The sequence below is a fragment of the Lonchura striata genome, chromosome 2 (assembly GCF_046129695.1).
Source record: "Lonchura striata isolate bLonStr1 chromosome 2, bLonStr1.mat, whole genome shotgun sequence".
NCBI classification, from domain to species: Eukaryota; Metazoa; Chordata; class Aves; order Passeriformes; family Estrildidae; genus Lonchura; species Lonchura striata.
In genome coordinates, this window is record NC_134604.1 from 4943711 (window position 1) to 4965733 (window position 22023).

Sequence of the window (22023 nt, forward strand, 5' to 3'; positions counted from 1 at the left end):
ATGCACCAAAGGCTTGAGTCACAGCATCATAGGTCACTATAGCCCTTGCAAACATTTTATAACTGACCTTTATTTTTCCTACATAATAAATATTGCTCAGCATTTTAAATACCAAGATGTAGCAAATAGCTTGTAAGAACATAGCATGGCACTGATGAGTGAGACAAGGGAACTAAAACATTTAGTCCCTTAAATACTGAAACTCTTTGACAGTTTCTGCATTAAAAAATATGGTTTTATTCTCAAACAGCTTTAACAGCTGTACACTGTACTTCTAAGGATTGTCGCTTGACTCCTCCTCAGCACCAGAGGTTATGAAATCATCATGGTCAATTCAGTAATCTTAGCACAAACTAGAATTTATTCTTATGGGAGCTACAGCATGAATCAAGCTTTTGCCTTTTCACAAACCATTTCCTACAGTTCCTAATCAAGATGCTGAATGAATTACCCACACAAGCCCCACTCTACAGCAGAAACTAAGGTCTCTCTCAAATATAAGATAACAAATACAGGAGATCAATATCTACTAGAAACAACACACATTCTGAAGAGGTGATTAGGCAAAGTGAATTTTATCACCCATCTGCCCCATAGTAGAGTACATTTGTAATTTTAATAATTATATAGTATCATTAAAGCTAAAGGTTAACAAGTCATCAAATATTGGTCACATCACATCCAATACTGAGATGTCAGCTTCAAGTTTTCTGCAACTTTCAAACTTGCTAGGTCTCTTTAAACCGAGGAACATTAAAATCTCTGTGAATACTATATATCTAGCTAACCTTGCTTAATAGATCTATAAATCGAACTAGTTCCCCATGCAAGAAATGAAACTTTCCCAAATGCTACAAAAATTCTGCAACACATTATTCTAAGTCTAAAATACAAAGTAAGAGGAATTAATTTCAATATGTCAAATTACACTACCCAAAGAAAGGGTTAGATTTAAAGAATAACTTTACAAATAGTCTAAAACTAACCACTTTTTTTACAATAAAAGCACCATTTCCCTAAAAGGCAGCATTTCATGAAGTCACTGGTAACAGGAACCATGAATTCTATTATTAAACACACAGCTCTTTGATCCATGCAGTATAGAAAGAGGGTAAAAAGTGGCTCATGGTGCTCACTGACATCTCCTACATAGAGATTCCTTTAAAAGGGAAAATCAGGCTTTTCTGCTTATCATGTTGATCCTGCTTCTTTGCTAATATTCATATTTCTATCATCTAACTTCTATTAATTAATCTTGAAAGGCTTTAGATCATGTACTTCCTCAGGTCACCTTTCACAACAAATTCACTTAAATGAAAATCTTGAAAACTGCCAGTGCATATCTCTGCATATACACATTTATGACTCAAGAGAAAAATATTACTAGGTTATAAGCCTCTCTCTTGGTGTTTTATCTTTCTTGCCCATTAAGCTTCATCACAAGCAATAAACTCAAGGGAGAGGAACCCAAACCTTTTATATAGTGCTTCAGTGAGTATAAGTGAACTTAACTTGCACTGCTGCCTCCCTGTGTGAAATTCTTCTTGCCCACTCCACAGAAAAGCATTGACGGTAAGCTTAATCTCTCCTTTTGGCATGCTGCAAAAAGCTGAGTCTGCTGTGTAAGGATTTAGTTATATTAAATACTTTTGAAAATCACTATTTTAGTGGTTTTATAATCACAAAATGTATAATTAAAATTCAAAATGGCATCCACTTACGTATTCTACTCTAAAATGCACCTTCCTTCTTTCCATTCTTGCTGATATATTTAGGGAAAAAATCACTAAGCTCCTTTAAAGCAAAACACAGATACTTATTCTAAGAAAAAATTTGAAGGAGTGTGATATGTTTGGTGGAAAGAATAAAAAAACACAAGCTACAGGTACCCTTTTTATAATCAACAGAAAATATTATCTGAGAGAAGTTATCAAGTGTTGGAAAGTTCTTCTCAGCCCAGAACAGAGCTCAGAAGTTGAGCTCTGGTTCTCCTCAGAATCATACTAACACACTCCAGGAAACCATGCATCTGCCATGTGAACAAAACAGCTTCTGCTCAGTGAGGGTAAACACGTGCCTTTATAAAAATATGTTGTCATTTACATACAGCTATGGAATATGACATTTCAATAGCATGTAGACTTCTTAAAATACAGTTCTAACACACCCTGAGTTTACAGAAGATAATCTATTTCTGTATATAAAGAGACAGGCAATTCAGCTATAGTAGTTTTAATAGTGATTTGTGAAGAAGATCCTGGTTTAGAGAAAATTAACTTGGTGCAAGGAAAAATCCACCATGTTTGGTAACTTGTAACAGGTTTGCCCCATTTGGAGCTGTTTCTGTATCTGATATTCCCACTGCTTTCAAGACATGTCAGCAAAGGTAGGAGCCTGTACTGGAGAAAAGCAACAAGAACTAGGAGTGATTAAGGGAATATTCAGCCAGCAGGCATGTGTAAAGGTGGCTTTAGGATCTAAGAGAATTGTGTCAAAAATGCTGAAATTAAACAAGTCCCACTCAGAATTCAGAAGGTGGAGAACTCTGGATAAGAGTGATCCAAACTGCACACCAGATTGATTTGAACCAGATGGTCAAAACGTGATTTGAAGATCTAAGATAACATAAGGAAGATTCTTAATCTTAAAAGTTTACATTTGTTTTGGAAGTCTCATGTTTTGCTTATTTAATCCTACAGAACTGTGACAAACTCTAAGTTTTTACTCATTTTTTTTGAGTCATGTTCTGTTATAGGGCTCACTGGGATACAAGTCAGATTATCAGTGTTACCCAGCTGCAACATAATGCATATCTATAATTAACCACAAGACACATGCAGGACATTTTTATGCACACAGCTCATATCCCCTTCCATGGTATATCGCTTTGGACAAAACCTGTGTTTGTCTATGATGATGCCACAATGACTGAACAGTTTCTCCCCTGGTGAACCAACACTATTATGTTCAAGACCCAAGCATTCCCAACCCCACAAGAAGTGGTTTTGGTTGTCATTTCTCACAGATGACAAAAAAAAAATTAAATAAAATAAACCCAAAATAATAGAAGCAGGTAAAAGACACTTTTAATCATCTCTGAACAACTTAATTTTAGCTGACCTTAAAATAGTGATGACAATTCATATGCCCTAACCTTACCTCTCTCACCCTCACCCACTTAACTTCCCTCCTACCTCTCCTGCTTGAAGGGCTCCCAAGAATAAGCCCCTCCTCTATACCTGCAATCTTAATTTCAGCAAGTTGGTATCCACCGCTTTATTTTGATCCATTCCCTATTAATTCCTGCCACATTTTCTAAGAAGACATCAGCTACTGGATAAAGAACTCTTCACCTTAAAACTTGTTTTTCTATCAAAGTCACCTAATATTCCAATATTTAAACATACAGAGGATCTGCTGATATGCAGTGAGTAAGGAAACAAGTGAACAGGTCAAGGCTCAATAGTTGTGAAAAAGAAAAAGCAAGGCAGAGGTTATGTGTTTGGTTCACAGTTACCCTGATGATGTAAAATCAAGTCAGACTTTTTATTTAAAAACAGGGCTTAAAGTCTACTTGCAATCCACACTGAAACTACAAAACCAGCACACTACCATCAGCAATAGAATTAAGTTTTGAGTTCAAGGACCTCACAACACTTCACAAATGCTAAGTTTTTAAATAGCTAGTTTGAATATTTGCATAAAAAAACAAAATTCTGATAAGTATCAAGTTTTAACGGTACCCAACTACATCATCAACAGGACTCTCAGGGAGCTGTTACTTTGCTTAGTCAAATTAAACTTTATTCTACCATGGTATTCAATCAAGTAGAATGTTCTGTAGACATAAGAAACACATGTAACTCTAAGAAACTTAAAAGCAAAGTATAATCTCATTAGAGGAAATCACATCAATGTTACAATGACTAGACAGGACACTAAATCATCCACTCTGGTTTAAAAGTCTTTCTATTAAGAAAGAGAAACTCAGTATATCTGTTTCCAGTCAATATGGAAAACCAAGGGTGGCTGGTTGTCAGCATTTTCACTCCAGCTGACTCATGCACATGCAAACAGCTGAACAGAAATCTGTGTCAAACCAAGGCAAATTACAACTTTCAGTTCAAGGAGGATTCCTGAGTATGTCTAAACACATTTGTGGTCTGGTGGCAATACAGGAGCAGCAGACATGATTTCAGATGAACACTTTTGCTAGTTGTGCTTGTCTAGAGGCCTAAAGGCATTTCTGCTAGAAGTCGGCTCTGTAATTACAGGATCCCTGCAGGAATCTGATCCAGAGGCTGCAGCCCACCCCATGAGGCCACAAGCCACTGCCCTGTGTTGCCATTCATCCAGATGCAAGGAGATCATCCTGCAATCATAAAGCTACAGGCACAAAGAAACCTAATGTATCACCTCTAAGGCAAGTTCAAACCACCCTGTACACTCAGCTATCATAACAATTTCCTCTAAACTTCATCCTTTCTAGGGGTAGGAAGATTGTTTAAGTCACCTTCCATTGTTAAATTAAGTCTTTTTCATGATTCAAGATGTAACGAAGAGGACTGTGCCCATGTGCTGCTGAAAGTAAAACCAAGAAATTTCAGGCGCAGATAGAGAAAAAGCCTCTTGCAAGGATTTTTCATTTTCATATTTACAGTTTGAGGTGTGATGCCTGCAATTCATATCCATAATATATTCTGGTGGGTTTTTTTTTCCTTATAAGGAATATTATTGACTTCTCAAGAAAATAAAGGGTTGCAACCCTTCTCTTACTGACTTTTAAAACCCCTGGCTTTGGTAAGAGCATAGGCAACAATTTCCTAATACAGTATCTTCCACCAAAACAACTCACTAAACTGATGTATTTAAAAAACTAACTACATAAAAAGAAATCTTTTAAAGTTGCCCATATTGATTCTGGAAAACCAGAGGCCTGTTTCAAAGCTACAGCAATGATTAGACTACTTGTGGTGTTTTAAGCATTAGACCATTCTTACAAAATAAAACTCAAAATAAATTGTGCTAAGTGTTCTACTCTAACCACTAAAAACTCTTAATTGTCCTACTTTTTCCAGCTGACCCTCAACAAGTATTCATGATCTCATAATTTCATATCTTTAGCTCATCTTTAGCCATTTTTAATAGTCACTATGGTGCTTGATGAACACTCGACTAAATCACTACAGGATTCCTGGCTCAGGCAGATGGCAAATGTTAGGAAAAGTTGAAAGAATCCTTATTCCATACATTTATTTTAGACCTCAAGCATCCCTTATGAATTCATGTCCAAATACATTTACTGTTGTATTTTGTGATTTATGAATTCTGCATCCAGAAATATCACATATGTACCAATATACTGATAGCCCACTTCTATTGTCTATAACCACCTGCCTTTAACACAAACTATTTTTAAAGCTTATGAAATTGCTTCATTTTTAACTGCTTTCACCTGCTTCTACTTTGGTAATACACCATATGTTTTAGATCTTTTATTCTCTCTTCAGTTCAGACCTCTGCCATAACCCAAATTATATTAAAGTCTCCAAGTTTAATCTGTACTTCAGAAAGCTCTTAAGGGAAGAAGTCAGTAAAATAATGTTTTTTACACATCACATCCAACTGTCTTGCACAGGCTGAAGTCTGGCACAATTTAAATATCATATTACATCTCATTTGGCAATTCTAAGTAAAATTCAAAATCTAGTTTGGTATCATGTTACATAGCATAAACTTTCCAAGTGATTCAGGACTTTAAGGACTAGTAATATTTGCAGCTTTATAAGCTAAATTAGGACACTTATGTTTTAACAACACTTAATTATCACAAAATGGTTTGTGTTGGAAGGGGCCTGAAAACCCATCTTGTTCCAACCTCCTACTATGGGCAGGGACACCTCCCACTAGACCAGGTTTCTCCAAGCCCTGTCCTACCTGCCTCTGCACATTTCCAGGGATGAGGCAGCCACAGCTTCTCTGGGCAACTTCTGCCAGGGTCTCCCCACCCTCACAGGGAAGAATTTCTTCCCAATATTCCATCTAACCCTGCCATCTGGCAGTGGGAAGCCATCCTCTCTTGTCCCATCTCTCCAGGCCCTTGCCTAAATGCCTCTGTAGGTCTCTTGGATCCCCTTTTTGCACTGGAAAGAGGTCTCAGGTCTCCTTGGAGCCTTGTGTTTTTGAGGCTGCCTCAGAGCAGAGGGGCTCCAGCCCTTGGAGCACCTCTGTGGCCTCCTCTGGATTCACTCCAGCAGCTCCACATCCTTCTGATGTTAAACCCCAGAGCTGGAGGCAACTGCAGGTGGGGTCTCACCAGAGCAGGACAGAGGAGCAGAATTTCCCCCTTCACTGCTGCCCATGCCATGGGATCAGCCCAGCACACCAGGGTAGGTCGAGCTTCTCATAGAGACATTTTCCCAATTGTCCTTCTCAGAGCTGCTCTTAATCCATTCTCTACCCAGCCTGAAGTTGTGCTTGGGATTACTATGATCCCAAAGCAGCACCTTGCATTTGGCCTGGCTGAACTTCATGAGGCTGGCACAGGCCCAACTCTTCAGCCTGTCCAGGTTCCTCTGCCATCCCTTCCCTCTAGTACCACACAGCTCAGTGTCATTGGCAAACTCCATCTCACTGTCCATGCCAATGACTTAGAAGTTAACTTAGAAGTTAAACAGTGCTGGTCACAATTCCAAATCGTGACAACACCAATCACAACTGTTGTCCATTTTGACATCAAGACATTACCAAGTAGTTAAGTGGAGACTGGAATCTTAATCCAAAGATAAATGAAGCTGACAGTATTATATTTTCACATGACCATATTTACACTATCTTGCTGCCCAATACTTCCTGCCCAATTGTGTCAAATTTATCAGAAAACAAACTCAACCTGGCTTTTTCTTTCATTTCTCATTTTCAAGGACAGTAACCAGAATGACTGCAGAGAGGTGGCTGCAGCACAGACTTGGCAGAATGCAGCTGAAACCCAGTTATTCATTACCATAGATAAAGAACTGATGACACCAGTAAGTCACTGGTGTCATAGCAGAGTCATCTAACAGATCTGGCAGAACAATTGTGTCTCACACAACACTACTAAAAATGGGTCAGTTAAGAAAAAAATGAATTTTAAGGCTTTAGACCATGGATAGGACATTCTACAAAAGGATAGGACCAAATAGCTCAGTACAGGTAAGGTAATGGCCTGAAAAAAACACAAGTTCTTGTTTGATATGTCTGAAGTATGAGGAGTGTAAAAGTAAAGATTTAAATATTTACTGAAGTTTGAGTTATTTCAGCTTCACCTCATTCTGCAGTCTGCAAGGGGGGCAGGGGAGAAAAGAACTAGTGTTTGCCCTCCAACCTAACTACATCTTGTTGGCTCACTGTAATGGAATGTCATATTCACAGGAGAAAGCTTGTGTTGTTTAAAAGTCCTGGGGCTTCTCTGAACCAGAAGAAATTAAATCCCGAAAGTCTTTTAAGTTAGAAGGACCACCAGACAGCTCACTTGAAATAACAATTTCTCAGGACACTTCAAGTCAAATACTAGGACAAACAAACTGCTCAAGAGCCACAAGCACCAACATATCCAGCATTCCTAACATCTTAACACTCCACCTGAAGATCAAGACACAAGAAGCTTTGGCTACAAACCTTTAAAACCTGTTTCCTTCTCACAGCTCTATCAGCTTCAGAGCAGAGACTGCATAGAACTCCTGCAGAAGACCCAAAATTAAATGAAAAAACAGAAGACAGGACTACAAGCATGCAGTTTGCTTGTAATTACAGATTAAGACATAAATATGAGTTACAAATCACAAGCAAATTCAGACTGGATTACTATATGGTTTTGAGTTCCTACTTAAAAAGAAAAAGCTACACTTGCAAAACAAATTTGATGACAAAAATGCAGACTGCCATGGGGGAAAAGCATATCCCCATTCAAGCTTTATACAATAAATAAATAATTTGTTTACTGAGGAAATAAAACATTAGTTTAACTTTATGAAATGTATTTTCAAAATGCTTTTCTGATAAATCAGTTCAGTTTATGATAATCAAAAGTAGAAGCATCTTTGTGTGATTAGTGTAACTTGCTGTGACCTTGCTCTTGGTGAATGCACGATAGCTTCAGTATGTATAGATTGCAGAAAGAAAATACAAGCAAAAATCCAGATTACAAAAGTCAGGTAGCTCCTGACAGGACAGTCACCACTTTGTGCAAGAGGGTATCATTCTATGGCTTCAGCAAATAATAAAAACGCCTCAAAATCACAGCAAAGAATCTACGGAGCCAGTGACACTGATGGCTTTTAGTAAACTGGGCATTTTCATGACATATTTCAGCTTGGATTCAAGGCTTGTACCATAGAAGCCACGGATGTCACAACACATGGACTCTTCATAAGGACAGAGCAGACAACCTCACTATCAGAACATTAAATCTCACTGACACTGAAAAATCATTTTTATCTAGAAGACACTTTATACTGGTCAAGTCCCTGCTTATTTTTAAAAAATGAAGTCATGTTTTGGAACAAAAAAAATCTCAACAGGGGTATAGTGTTCCAGTGGGAGTAAATTAAGATTAGTACGTCTTCATAGTAACATTTCTCAGCTGGTCTCAGATATCTGGGGTCAGTGGTCTCATATACTGCAGTAAACAAAATCTGGTTTCTCAGACAGGTCAGGAGCATGTTAAAACTTCCAGTTCCCAGAAACACATTATCTAAATTCATTAAACAACACCTGACAAATTATTTATCTATACACAGCAATATCTGCTGACTCAATGAAGGAAAAAGTATTGTTTTGCTAATCAAGAATCACATCTGTCAGGATTCTAGCTAAATATCCTCAAGAACTGTAGAATGCAAAAATACAGTTCAAGATAAGTTCATGGCAAAAAGCATTATTTGAGCAATACTGTTGAACCCTGAACACACACTCAATCTGCCCAAAGAATCAACTTTTCTTTGATAGCTATTAGATTTCTCAAGCAACCATCTCTCTCCATCTAAGTTTGCCAAGATTTCTTCCCAAAGCTGCCATTTCATTACCTCAGCAGAAGTACCAAATATGACTAAAGACGTGTCAATTGAGTTGGAAAATCTTAATGTCAGTGAAAAATTATTCTTCACATGCTTGAGTTGATTTTTCAGACTACTTTGTTTGCAAGTGACTTATCTGTTACCAGGCACAGAGCAGTAACAACTTTAGTGGTGTTGTACTAAGTGTACTGCAGCTGAAATCCTTATTTTCTCATTCTTCCAAATTGGAGTAAGGCCACAATAAGGAGGATCACTTGCAGATTATGCTCATTCAACAAGTGGATCACAAACGCTCCAAAATTATCCATAGGCCAGTTCAGCAACACTTATCTCCACTTATTTGCAAATCCAGCTTGCCACACTTCAAAGCAATTAAAGATAATACATCAAGAAATATAATTTGGAATCATTTTTGATGCAGAACTGGCAAGGTATCCCATATGTTTGCTTTATTCTTATATATATTTTATTCTGAAAATAAATTTTTTACATCAGAACTTCCACTGTCAGTAACTCACTTTCCATGACTTAACACTGCATGAACCACACACAACATACCAGTTTTTCTGAGCAGTGCAAATGAGTAGGTCTAAAATACAACACCAGTACACCAAAATAATTGCTTGAGTATGTGCAGATCCAAAATATGTCTTGTCTGATTTACTTACTCTGAAATTTGGTTACCTAAACTAATGAAAAGCCCCCCAAACTGGACTAATCCAGTCTGCTAGGGTTTGAGTCCGAAGTTCAGTCAACAAACTGTGGAGATGCATCAACATTCCCACATGTAAAGGTGCTGAAGACCTTGTACATCAACTAAGATAAACTTAGTCAATGCTTTGCATCCTTAAGGAATCCAGAACCACTCTGAAGACCCAAGAAGGGCACCTCTGATTCATGTTTTATGCACTCTTCAGTTGCAACAAGTCTGCACTATCCCAGTGGAGAGTGACCTGTTTTATTTATACATTTGCCTTTCCCACAAGGCTACAGCAATGAATTCAAACTGGCCTTCAAAGTATCAGCACCTAGAGAAATCAAATATCAAGACAAAAACTGACTAATCACTGCAATCTTCTGGCACGCTTGAGGTTTTCAATAATGACCAAGCTGAGTTGCATAAAAAGACAAATTTGAGGTGTAACTCCAACTCATAAAAATAGTTTCCAGGAAATTACTTCATGAACAAATCTATCCCTTTTAGCTATATTATTATTTAGCTGTATTTTGATTCTGTTTTCTATGAGAGCCCAGTATGACAATGGATAGATGTTTCCTAATTTAATGATAACAAAAGGTATTTAGACAGGACAAGTAACCCATGACAGCATCCTTAATTTCACTCCCCCTTACACCACTTCATATATCTTTTGGTTCCTGAGGTACATCAAAGTCATAAAACAACTGCAAAGATGTCAGATGCCTCTATGTACACGTCCAAGACTTGCATGGTAGCTGTTTGAATCCTCTGGCCTTTGCTGTCTGTGTTTGCCATGCACAGTGAAAGAAAAAAAATAGACTTTCTCTATATTACAAAATGCCAAGCAAACCTTTACAGTTATTTACTGTTATCTCAGATCAACTAATGTCAAATATTCCTGTAAAAAATGCACCAGACTAGATCAGATTTCTTCCATTACTGTCTGGGTCCTATTTGTTTATCTTTAAATTTTATACATTTTTTTGGCCTTTATAACACTGAGTACCAACAAGTTCAATATTTAAACATATGACAAAAAAAAAAAAGCCCATCTTGGAGATCAGACAACTCTGCAATGTCTTTAAATGCTACAGCAGCTATGCTTGCAAATGCCGATGTTCTTGCTACCCTGCTACCTTTTAAATATAAAACCTTTTTAGGCATTGACACCATTTTCTACACCTTCATTTTTTCTGCAACCTGAACTATAACACTGAGGTAGCAACTTTCTTCCTATTGCTCCTACTAGTCCTCCCTTAACACATTTTGTTGGGAAGAAGGTGTAGCATCCATGAGATTGTGTGTATTATTTGATTTCTCTGTACTATTAATACAGAGAAATAATGTTAGTAGAACTATTTCTTGAAAGAGTTTCCAGTTCCAAGTTGCAATAATCACATATCCTCTGAACAGAGACATAGTTCTCTGAGGATTTTCCTGGGAAGCTGTGAGAAAGCTCAGAGAAAGAATTAAGACAATTATTATCTCTCTTTCGGCACATGTTGTTTATAAATATAATTTTCCAGAGTGCACCACTAAGTTCACCAAGAGTGTGAGAAGTTACTCTAAGACCAATCAAGTCTTAACTTAGCGAGTCGGGTTATAAAAGACGTGTGATTTTCTATTAAAGATCTTCTCACCTCCTGAAGACTGGAGTCCTTTTGTTCCCATTCCTGGCTCAATTGCAACACCAAGTTTTACCTAGCACGGAAGTAATAGCTCTCGAAAATCTTTGAGAGACATAGTGGGAGTGAAAGCTCAAAAATTCAACATAAATAATTCACCTGAATGTGCATTTCACTTGTTGAGATATACAAAGCACACCAGAAAGATGATTAAACTTAATAACCCTTATTTCTCCTCTTAGAGGAATATATATATTTCCAAGCTGTTTATACTCAAAAATACTATGACATGAGCAGCAACACCAACACAGGGAATGTTACAATGTATGTCTTATTCCAGCCACAACAATCTTTATTTTGCCCTAAGCTGGGGGTCATTCTTTATTAAAAATCTGGGAGCAGACTACACAAACCTTAAATACAGGGCTTGAGAGACAGTCTCAGAACATATCAGAAATAGTTTCATCTTAGCATTCTCACTCTGTTGTTGAGCATGTGATGAAGTGTTGGGTTTCAGTTCCACCAGAACACTGCCAAAGAATGTAGGTGATTTATTCTGTAAGCAAACTTGTTCATCACTGGACAGAGGAACATACTGCTGTCTAAGTAGCTTTAATTTGGGAGTTACATATCCATAGAATCACAGAATCATTAAGGTTCTTAGATCTTTAAGAACATCCCAAATCCAACCACTCAACATAGCCCGCCCAGATCCTTCAGCAGAGTTTTCCTGTCCCCTCCAGCAGGTCAACACTCCTGCCAAACATGGTGTCCTCTGCAAACTGACTTGAACTGCACTCATTGCTATGAAATCTTTCAGACTCCAGAACTTCTGAGAATTCTTTCTTCCTATACATTGCATGCACTCTGGAGATGCTGAAAGGGACCACTGAAGAAGTGAGTCAATAAGAAATTTTGTAAAAATCTGATTCTTGACTTAACATGGTAAATCAAAAAGTCATAAAAGTAGATATCATAGGAGAAAACTTAGAGCATTTTGGTAGTACCAAAATCAGGTTTTGGAATACAAGAGAGGTACAGTTATTAAGCAGATTACAAACATTAATATCCCTACAATTACAAGGCTGACCATATACTATATGCTACTGGTAGTCACTCTGTACTTCATTCTAAGTTCATTACTGTGGCCAGACAAAAGCTAAGTTCTCACCACAGCCTCTTACTTCAAAGTCCCAATGTAACAGTTATGGTAACAGAAAAAAATTGTAATTTCTCAAGGTCCTCATAGAAGTTACCTGTATCATGCAAGTAAACCAATCTGAAGCAGATGAAGCATTTCCCAGAAGTTACTTAGATTCTGAAAGCTTTCAAAATATTTAACCAGCTCAACAGGAGGGCTTAAAAAAGTCAGTAAAGAAACTTGAAAGTGTAGTAACATTTTTATACAGTATGACTTTAAAAACAAACACCTGTACTTATGAATTTCCTCTTGATCAAAAACCTCAGCTATTTCCCCCAACAAATAATTTCTAGAAATTCCTAATAAGGATCCCAGAGAAACCCTATGTCTTGGCTTAAAGGAAAAGTGCCTGCCAAGGAAGGTGAGAACCTCACTGGGATGGAAAACATGAACCCCTTTCCTCCAAATTACTGTAACTTTGAAATTACAGAACTACAGGGCTTTTAGGCAAAGATATGGGAAAAGGAATAACAGGGCTTTACTAGTATATATATGTATAACAAGACAAATGAACAACAAAATGGCAGCAACAGTAAACAAAAACCAGAAACACAACCACAGCCTTCTCTCGGCCGTTCAGCGCTTCTTGCAAGCTCACTCACAGAAAGGAGAAGCACTGTAGGACAAAAAACTCCACAGCAGCACTGAATCCCCCAGGCAGCAGCAGGCTGGCACCAAAACCACAAATTTGATCTTGAGAGGGAGAATGAGAGCTGAGCCCAGCCCCTAACTCCCAGCCAGTTCTCTCAGTATCCCTGCATTTTCCAAGAGAAAACCTCCCAGCTAACAGACAGAAGCAAACAGTGCCCAGTCCCCAACCCTGGCCACATCTTTTGTCTCTCTTAAGTAACTGTTGTTCCCATCTCTTAGACAACAAATGGGAGAAAAATTTCCCGAGAAAGGAAAAAAAAGAGGAAAAATCCTAACCTCCAACGCCCTGCAATGAAAAAAAAAAAAAAAGCCATATACAAACCAGTCAATAATGAGGACACTATGTGTTATAGTAAAGATCAAACATAGGGATTACATCACTGCAATTACTCAACAATTTATGTTGGAGTTTGAAAAACTGCTAAAGGACAGGTAACTGAAATAAAGAAATCTAATAATGCATGTTATTAGCTGTGCTAAACTGCTGTGCTCAACGCAGTTAGGAGCAAGGGAGAAACATGATCTATTAGTTTAGAAAGAAAACTGCAATTTAAGACATTTGACATAAAACCTTGGAGATGCTAGGATTGTTTCTCCAATATCTGGGAAGAGAAGACCTCCAGCAGGAGCTAATTCTGAAAAAATCTTGCACAACACAGATAAATAGCCCAACAGGGACTCATTTACTTAGCTAAAATCTCTCCTTTTCAGAAATCTGTTGTGAAATCAAGTATTAATTAAGTCACAGGAGTATGGAAGGCTGTAGCATAAAAAACTAAACCTTCTAATCTTCATGAGAGAACAGGAAATGGAATTAACCTTTACACACCCACACACAAAGAACTCTACTACGCAGAAATTTGTTTTCAAGATACAATTGTTCTAGTTTGCAACCTTTCTCAAAGTGATGTACAGGAAGGAGTATGATCATCTGCTTCAAGAACTACACAGAAGCAAAACAGTTCAAAGTTCTACTAAGGTACCTAGAAGTGTGTTTGGACAAGTTATTAAAATCGTATCAAAATTACTCAGCAAGACATAGTTATATAGTTGTGTTTTATGGTATCACAACAGGAAGACAAGTTTAAATCTCAAAGCAAATTTCCTTGCCTGTTGTGCCAAAAGTCACTAATCTTCAAAGAGAAATCAGACACTTTCAAGCATCCAAATTCTGTCAAATAGGCATAATAAAACTGTTGCATATTTATTTGGATTACGAGGAATTAGAGTTAAAATGTTGTAATACTTTGACTGCATATTTCCAAAGAGAAGAATTTGTTTTTTCACAGCTTCCTGCCAGTAGAGTCAGCTACTTTCCACAAGTTCATTTCCCCTGTAATTTCCTTTGCTTCTTTTTCAAACTGTTGTGGAAAAATGAAGTTATTGATGCTGCAAGCATGACTCCAGCCATCCATACACACATACAGGGTTGCAGAATCCCCAAGTTGTAAGGGAACTCAAGCTCATCTCATTCCAACCAGCTGCCAGGGCAGAGACATCTTCCACAAGATCAGGTTGCTCCAAGCCCCATCCAACCTGGCCTTGAAAACTTCCAGGGATTGGTAGTCCGTAAAGTGTCTGGGAAAACTTTGCCAGTGCCCAGAATCCAAACAGAGCAGTTGGCTTCCCACCAATGGTCAGTGTTGCATTCCTGGCAGTTCAGTGGTTTCAGGCTACAAAGGGAACCTTAACCAGTAATTGCCACTAATTTCATGTTAGAGCACACAGGTGCCAAGACAGTGGGAAAGTAAGCTAAATCCAAAGTGCGGGAGAAGACATTCAGAGAGTGAATTTAAAGTCAGCAAGACAGTTTCCTAGAGAAAAAACAATAACAGTGTAGCTATGGGTTCAAAGACAATGATTACAGAACAAATGAAAAGCTCTACATTGAATATTCAGTTGATTTACAGTAGGTGGTAGGTTACTGTGCTTTTTCAATTGCTAAAAAAACTCTGTTAAAACAAAGCTATTTGTTTTCTCCCATTTATCAACCACTATTCCGGCACTGGCAGCAGCTCCCCAGTGAAACTACACCTGCTATTTGTAGTTTATTCCTATAGCCAGTAGCAAAACATAAAAGGCAAGCTTTTCCACATAGAAACCAGAATTCATGAAACACTAAAAATACTATTTAAGTTTTTCTAGCATTACTGGATGCCAAATCAATGCCATATATGTGCCAATAGATCCAGAATAACAAAGCTGAGTTACTCTATTGTATCCCAAATTTCAAAAAGTTTGGAACTGTTTAAGATGGGTTTTATTTATGTTGATTTGTTGTTTTGAAGACAGTAGATCAGTGTATTTACAATATACTCACTCTCGCTCTTTTTCCGTCAGCTTGTCATTTATATTATCTTTGATTGTAGACCGGGAGCCCTTGTGAATTATAGGATACCTGAGTGGCACTTGTAAGAAGAAGGATATCATGGAAACTAGGTGAGCAGTATAGCCCAGGGCAACAGCAATGCTTCCATCATCTTTTGCTGTCAATGACAAAAAGAGTCTATCATTAATTGTATCCATTGAATCCTAATAGTCATCTTTATTGCTCAAAGAAAATCAATTACTGTAGCCCTCAGAATTCAGAACTCAAGGACAGAAGGAGGCTTGATGTCACTTTGGACAGTTTTACAAGTGTTTGCATTTCACTGTGTTGTGTTTGCCTCTTGTGATGCAGCACAGAAAACTGGTGATGGCTTGTTCTTCTACACATTTTACTTTCAAAGTTACACTGCCAGGATGGGGGAGGGTGAAGAAGAGATGGGAAAAGTGAAACAAAATTCACAAGACAAAAGTGAAGTATTAAGATTTATGTGTTTCTCTAGATGGAGATGAAACGTGTGAGTGGGATCAGGAGAAAGCTGCATTCCTCCTCAACTTTATTCACAAGTGAGATCAGTTGGAGAGACACCAACCCCAAGAAATGAACGCTGTTCTCTGCCAATAGCTGGAAAAACTTAGATTAACCCATTGTTTTAAAGTATCATTTTCAATTTGACATTTAAAGTTTTAACCTTAGAGCTTCACCTGCCAGGAATACACATAGATCTTACAATTGAAACTACATCTTTTAGCCACATAAAGGCTTTTCCTTTCTCTTTTCTCTGTTTTTAATTACTTTTAAGAGACACAGACAGCACAAAAGTCATCCCTTCCGATGCATCCAAGAAACCAGCTAAACAGAGGACCTTCAACAAAGCTTATAGTGATATTCAACAACCATACTGAGCTCTATTAGAGCCTGTCATGATGTATGTACTTAAGTTACACCACTGTCAGAATGGATTTTGTAAAAAAGGTTCAAAATTTGCAGCAAAATTGGCTTTTTAGGGATTTTTTTTTGAAGTCTAGTTTTTTTTAAAAGATAGTATCTACTGAGTCTGGGATAAGATCCATGCCAGACACCTGGGTTTCAAATTTAATTGCCTATTTCACTAAATTGAATGCTCAGTACTTCTTCCTCACAATACAATTCTTCTGAAGACTTGGATAAAGAATTAGTAATTCTTTTGCAATTAATTAATACCACAAAACTGATACACGGGGCAGAAGATGGCACACCAGTCATTCCTCAGGAGTTAGCAAACTGAGTTCATGACCACATTTAGTGCAATCAGGGAAACAAAGCAAAATTTGTCCTAATGACAAATTAATTTGTTTTAAATATTATTCCTCCAATATTCGAGCACCCAATATACATATTATTAGTACAAGTTAATTACAATGGGGTGGCTTTAAAGAGTCAGAAAATTGCTGGAGGTTTTTGCTTAAGAAACCAGAGTGAACAGGTACTGGGGACAAGAAATCCTCAAGGAGATTTTAATGAATTTCCAGTTCACATCAAAGATTTGTAGATGAATGCATGCAGTTACCTGTACAACTGTTATACAGGCAGGTGTACAATATATTTGCTTCTGGAATAGGATGAGGGTTGACAGTTGAAACAGAAGGTCACTTGTAAAGTACTCCATACTGTCAGACACGTTCAAAGTCTTTTCTTGCAAGGTATTTATTTGGCAAGTTCACCAGCAACTACAGCAAACCAAATGGAGATTTATGCCTGTTGCCCCAATGAGATTTATGGACTAAAAGTAGCCCAAACGGAATTCTAGGTCAGACACCAATATTTTCCAGAGTCACTGAGTTTGGAAGGCATTTCTGGGAATGGCACAGTCCTCACCCCTGGCTCAGAGCAGGTTGTACCCAGGACTGTGTGCCCAGCTGGCTTCTGAGCATCCCCAAGAATGGAAGCTTCGCTGCTTCTCCAGGTAACTTGTTCCAGTGTTTCAATATGCAGCCTTAGAACACAGAGGTACTTTACTAAGAGTCAAAAGGAACCCTTTGCTTTAGCTAGGAAGTACCAACAAATAATTTGTCAGGTATTTTCTAGTCTATATCATTCTGATCAAAAATTCGGACCCCAAGCTATTGCTAACAGTTTTATTAATTTTACAAAGTTTAGAAGCAGTGTTAACTGTAAGAACTACATAAAGAATATGCAGCTACCTTGAAAGTCTTCAGAATTTGGAAGCTTGACTCCACAAACAAAGTAATCCTTTTGGTTGTTCTGTAAATTTAACATCAACAGTGGAAAGTGAGCATGAAACAGTAACATCCAGAACACCAAAACCTGCATAAAACACGACAACAAAGCTAACAAATAATAAAGGTAAAAAAACTAAATATTCAACTAAACTTAGAGTGACTGATGCAGTATTTTAATCCACATCTTACATAGTTCAGAAATAAATGCAACTTTTTAAAGAGTGAAGAGCTTTATATTAATTCATTATATAAAAGATTTTGAAGCTCAACATTTTAACATGTTTCTGTGCACTCACCTAGCCTACTGTCAGGGTTACTTTATGCAATTGCAGACAAAATGGAAAACATCCATTAAATTATAGCTATTCTATTTTCATAGAGGACACTGGGTAAGAGGTACTGGTATAAGTTCCCTCCCTGTAAAGTTTGTAATCTAAAGACCAAACGTAAGAAAAAGCTGAAATAAGCAGAATGAGCAAGGAGCAGATTCTGTCACAAGTAAAGCATAATATTTGTTTGCAGTGTAATAAAGAGGAACTCCATTTCACATTGAGCAGATTGTCAGGAAGTTGAAAACATACCAAATCAATAGGGTAGATGTAGGATAGCTCCGACAGCAACTGCTTGCATCGAATAGTCTGCTGGGCATTTATCTTCAAAAACTGTTCTCTTTGGGGAAAGAGATTCCAAAACTATTATTTTCTTCAAAAGCTCCAAATAAAGGTATCAAGCCATCATATCCCTTCTGCAGCTTTCCAATTATCACCTCTAATCACCTCTAGGTAAATCCACCCCAAAGAAATACAGCACACAAAGCTAATTTTGAGTTTTCAGGCATACCATACATTACAGATGTATTTTGACTACAAGAATCAGGTATTACAAAGCTGTGTTACACTAAAACACACCTGAAATTCCTATCAGAGTCTACACATACAACCAAGCATTAGTTTTCTTCTCCTCTAGACTTGCCACTGGTAATCATTTTAGATATCTATGAATTGTAGCAGGGATGTCTTAACATAAGTTTTAGGACAACATGAGGAAGAATTTGGTGCCAGAAGTTCCATTTTCAATGGCTTGCTCTCAAGCTTATCTTTTATTTTCAGTTACAGAACAAACATGGGTCCTTTTACCTCTTAGCAGTGCATTCCTTTCTTAATTCATATAGAGATTCATTATGCTCTTCAAGTTTCTGGTATTCAGTCCCAAATGCATTTTCTAAGCAACATGAGGAATCAGGAAAAGAAAAATAGTGTAAGTATTTTCTTAGTAATCCTAAACTTTAAAAGTAGATACTGACAAAACGTTGGCAATAATTCTCCACTTATTCTTAACCTTCGATTTACCATATTATGCTCCCAAACTAGAGAATGTCAGACAGCAGGAGGAACACCCCTCTTCATATAATTACACCATTCACCAGACAAATACAACCCATCAGATTTCATCTTCCTTTAATACCTATTCCTCTCACAACCACACCATGCAGTAATCCAATTATGGGGTCTCTATACTTGCATAGCCAGAATAAAGTGCATGGTAAAACCCATCCTTTTTGGTAGTAACTAATTACTTTAGACTCAACTAAGTACTGAAAACAAAAAATCCTGCAAGAAAATCAAGCATTTGTATAGTTTGGTCTTGGTGAGATCTGAAGAGGCAGTGACACAGCATTTCACTATAGGAGATCTGCCCACTAAAGGATGATATCAAGATGACTGAGTCTGTCACTTACATATTAAAATATTAAGAGGGATTTTTGTCTTCTAATACTTAAAACTGAATCCAAATCACAGGTACAGCAACTTCCCCTGTGACATGAAGTCCCTTTATGATGGCAGTGTTTACTGTACTATACTGCAGTTCTTCTGATGTTCTCATAAAATGTCAATTAAACACAGATTTAAGATTGCTTTGGAGAGGTGTCGTAGTAAGAAGTTATTTAGAGACAACATATCAGAAACTGCTGTCTAAAACTCAGTATAACATAGAGTGAAGAAATTACACCTGGCTGCAAATTTAAGATAAAGAAAAAACACAAGCACATTACAGCCAGACAATGAAAATAGAAAAGAAACCAGCACTTTCATTCTGGTCATAAACTAGGTTAAGGTTTCTACACTTACCTCCGTCAAGCAAAGTACTTTTTTGCTTATGCAACAAGGCTACTTCTTGACCAAGGGCCTTCTTCTGTCGCTCCAGTTCATTACGTAGCACCAGGATCTTCAACTGTAAACATTCACTCTCCTTTTTCTATGGGAAGTAATAGAGATTTTTAAAAAATAAAAAAAGCTTCTCTGCACAGAAGCGGTTCCATAAAAAGGTGGTAGGAGAGAATGAGAAAACAGGACAAGATTAGCACCTGCCTAAGAATGGAGTTCATAGATTACCACAGGAAACAGATTCCCAAAGACTAGTAATTTTGCTGCTTTGGAAGGAAAGCAACACAGCTGTGTGTCACAGTGCTTACTCCTCCTGTGGGATACACCTCTCTTGAGCCAAGACCAAAAATTAAGAACAGTGCTTCACCAGGACATAAAAACTGACAGCACAGCACTAGCAGCAGAATCAGCATTCATTCCCTGGCAAAGGGCTCACCAGCAAGAGGGAAGGTGAGAAGTAAGAAGTCCATACAAAGTGAAGGCAGGAGATGGAAAATGGCTGGAGATATTCAAGCTGCACTATTAGATTCAATTCCCAGTTTCAGGACGATGACAGTAAGAAGATACAAAGAAAAAGCTGAGCGAGTGTTCAGCCTGGAGAACAGAAAAAGCTCCAGGGAGACCTTAGAGCCCCAGTTCTCCAAGAGAGCCAAAGGGGGAGTTTGGATGAGGGCCTGAAATGACAGGACAAGGGGAAATGGCTTCCCACTGCCAGAGTGGTGTTAGAATGAATGAGAGTAGTGTTGGGAATGCAAATCTTGGCTGTGAGGCTGAGGAGACCCTGGCTCAGGTTGCCCACAGAAACTGTGGCTGCCCCATGCCTGGAAGTGTTCAAGACCAGGCTGGACAGGGCTTGGAACAGCCTAGGCTAATGGAAGATATACACCTGCCTATAGTAGAGGTTTGGAACTTGATGAGCTTTAAGGTCCCTTCCAACCAAAACCACACTAGTATTGTATGATATAGTTTTGCTCTCAGATATTTAAAAATTAAAAGCCTTTGCAAGGAGGGACAAGTATATCCATAACCAAAAATGTAATGGTTAAAGAGTCAAGATACCAGAAAGCAAAGAAGCTCTGGGTTGGAATGACTCACAAGAGATTTTATATTGCCCCATATAGAAGGTGACTTCCTCACCTCTTCCTCTACAATGTAACCCCTGTAATTACAGTGGGTAAACAAGCTCCCATTTTGTCAAATCCTTGAACCAGCTTGACACTTTTGGAACTTAGCTGAGTACTCTCAACTCAGAATCTGCTTTACTGCAATAAATTAACTTCACACTGCAAATGCATCCTTTACAAGGCACCAGACACATACCACTGAGTACCAACATAATGAAGTCACCACAAACCACTGCTGTTCTGTCAACTCATCTTTGAACCAAGATCAGCTTTCCTGGGCAGAAAGCAGAAACTAATGTCAACAGACTTCTCTGGGGAGGGGAGGAGAGCAAGCAAAACCAGATTTTAAAAACCATTGTAAGATCTAGTATAATTTCTGTTTCAAATGAGTATGTCACTTGAGTGACAGCATTTGCACGAATTCTGTCCATCCAAAGGGAGTCAGGGTGCAAGAAGATAGAGCCAATAGACTAACCTCACTCTAAATCCACCACAGGTTCCTGTCAAGTTTCATACAAATCATTAAAGTTTGTTTTTCCTGAAGACCTCTATCATGCACTGTGCAATGTTTATGCTTTGATAGTATGATTGTACAAAATAAAGGTAAAAACAGGATAACAGATTTATCAATTTGAGTAACTCATGCAACTCAAACTGATGATATTATGTAGCTCTCAGCTGAGTTCCCATTTAAAATGACAGCTGTAAAGAAAGATCCCAAGTTCAAGTGTTAAAAAAAAAGCTTACAGTCAAGACATCAGTCAGATGCTTCAGCAAGCCCATAAAATAAGGTTTTAATAAATCAAACATACCAGTTCATTCCTTGTAGATGTACATCTCAGCTTTTCTTCAATCTCCCTTCCAATTTTCTGAACAGTTACCTGAGTCTGTTTAATTGCACACTGAGCTCTGTGAAGCCTGCAAGGAGAAAGTTATACCTGTGAAAAACGTTC

The 22023-nt window shown here is 37.8% G+C and overlaps 1 protein-coding gene across 1 annotated transcript in view; it reads right to left on the reverse strand.

The window, feature by feature from the left end:
• UVRAG (UV radiation resistance associated) overlaps positions 1–22023 on the reverse strand; it is a 79632-nt gene that overhangs the window by 25951 nt on the left and 31658 nt on the right. The window contains exons 7-12 of the mRNA XM_021532428.2: positions 21883–21988; positions 19911–20037; positions 18918–19002; positions 18363–18450; positions 17743–17803; positions 15554–15719 (exon numbers count right to left, since the gene is read on the reverse strand). Coding sequence (XP_021388103.2) covers positions 15554–15719; positions 17743–17803; positions 18363–18450; positions 18918–19002; positions 19911–20037; positions 21883–21988 — 633 coding nt within the window. The remainder of the gene's footprint in view (positions 1–15553; positions 15720–17742; positions 17804–18362; positions 18451–18917; positions 19003–19910; positions 20038–21882; positions 21989–22023) is intronic.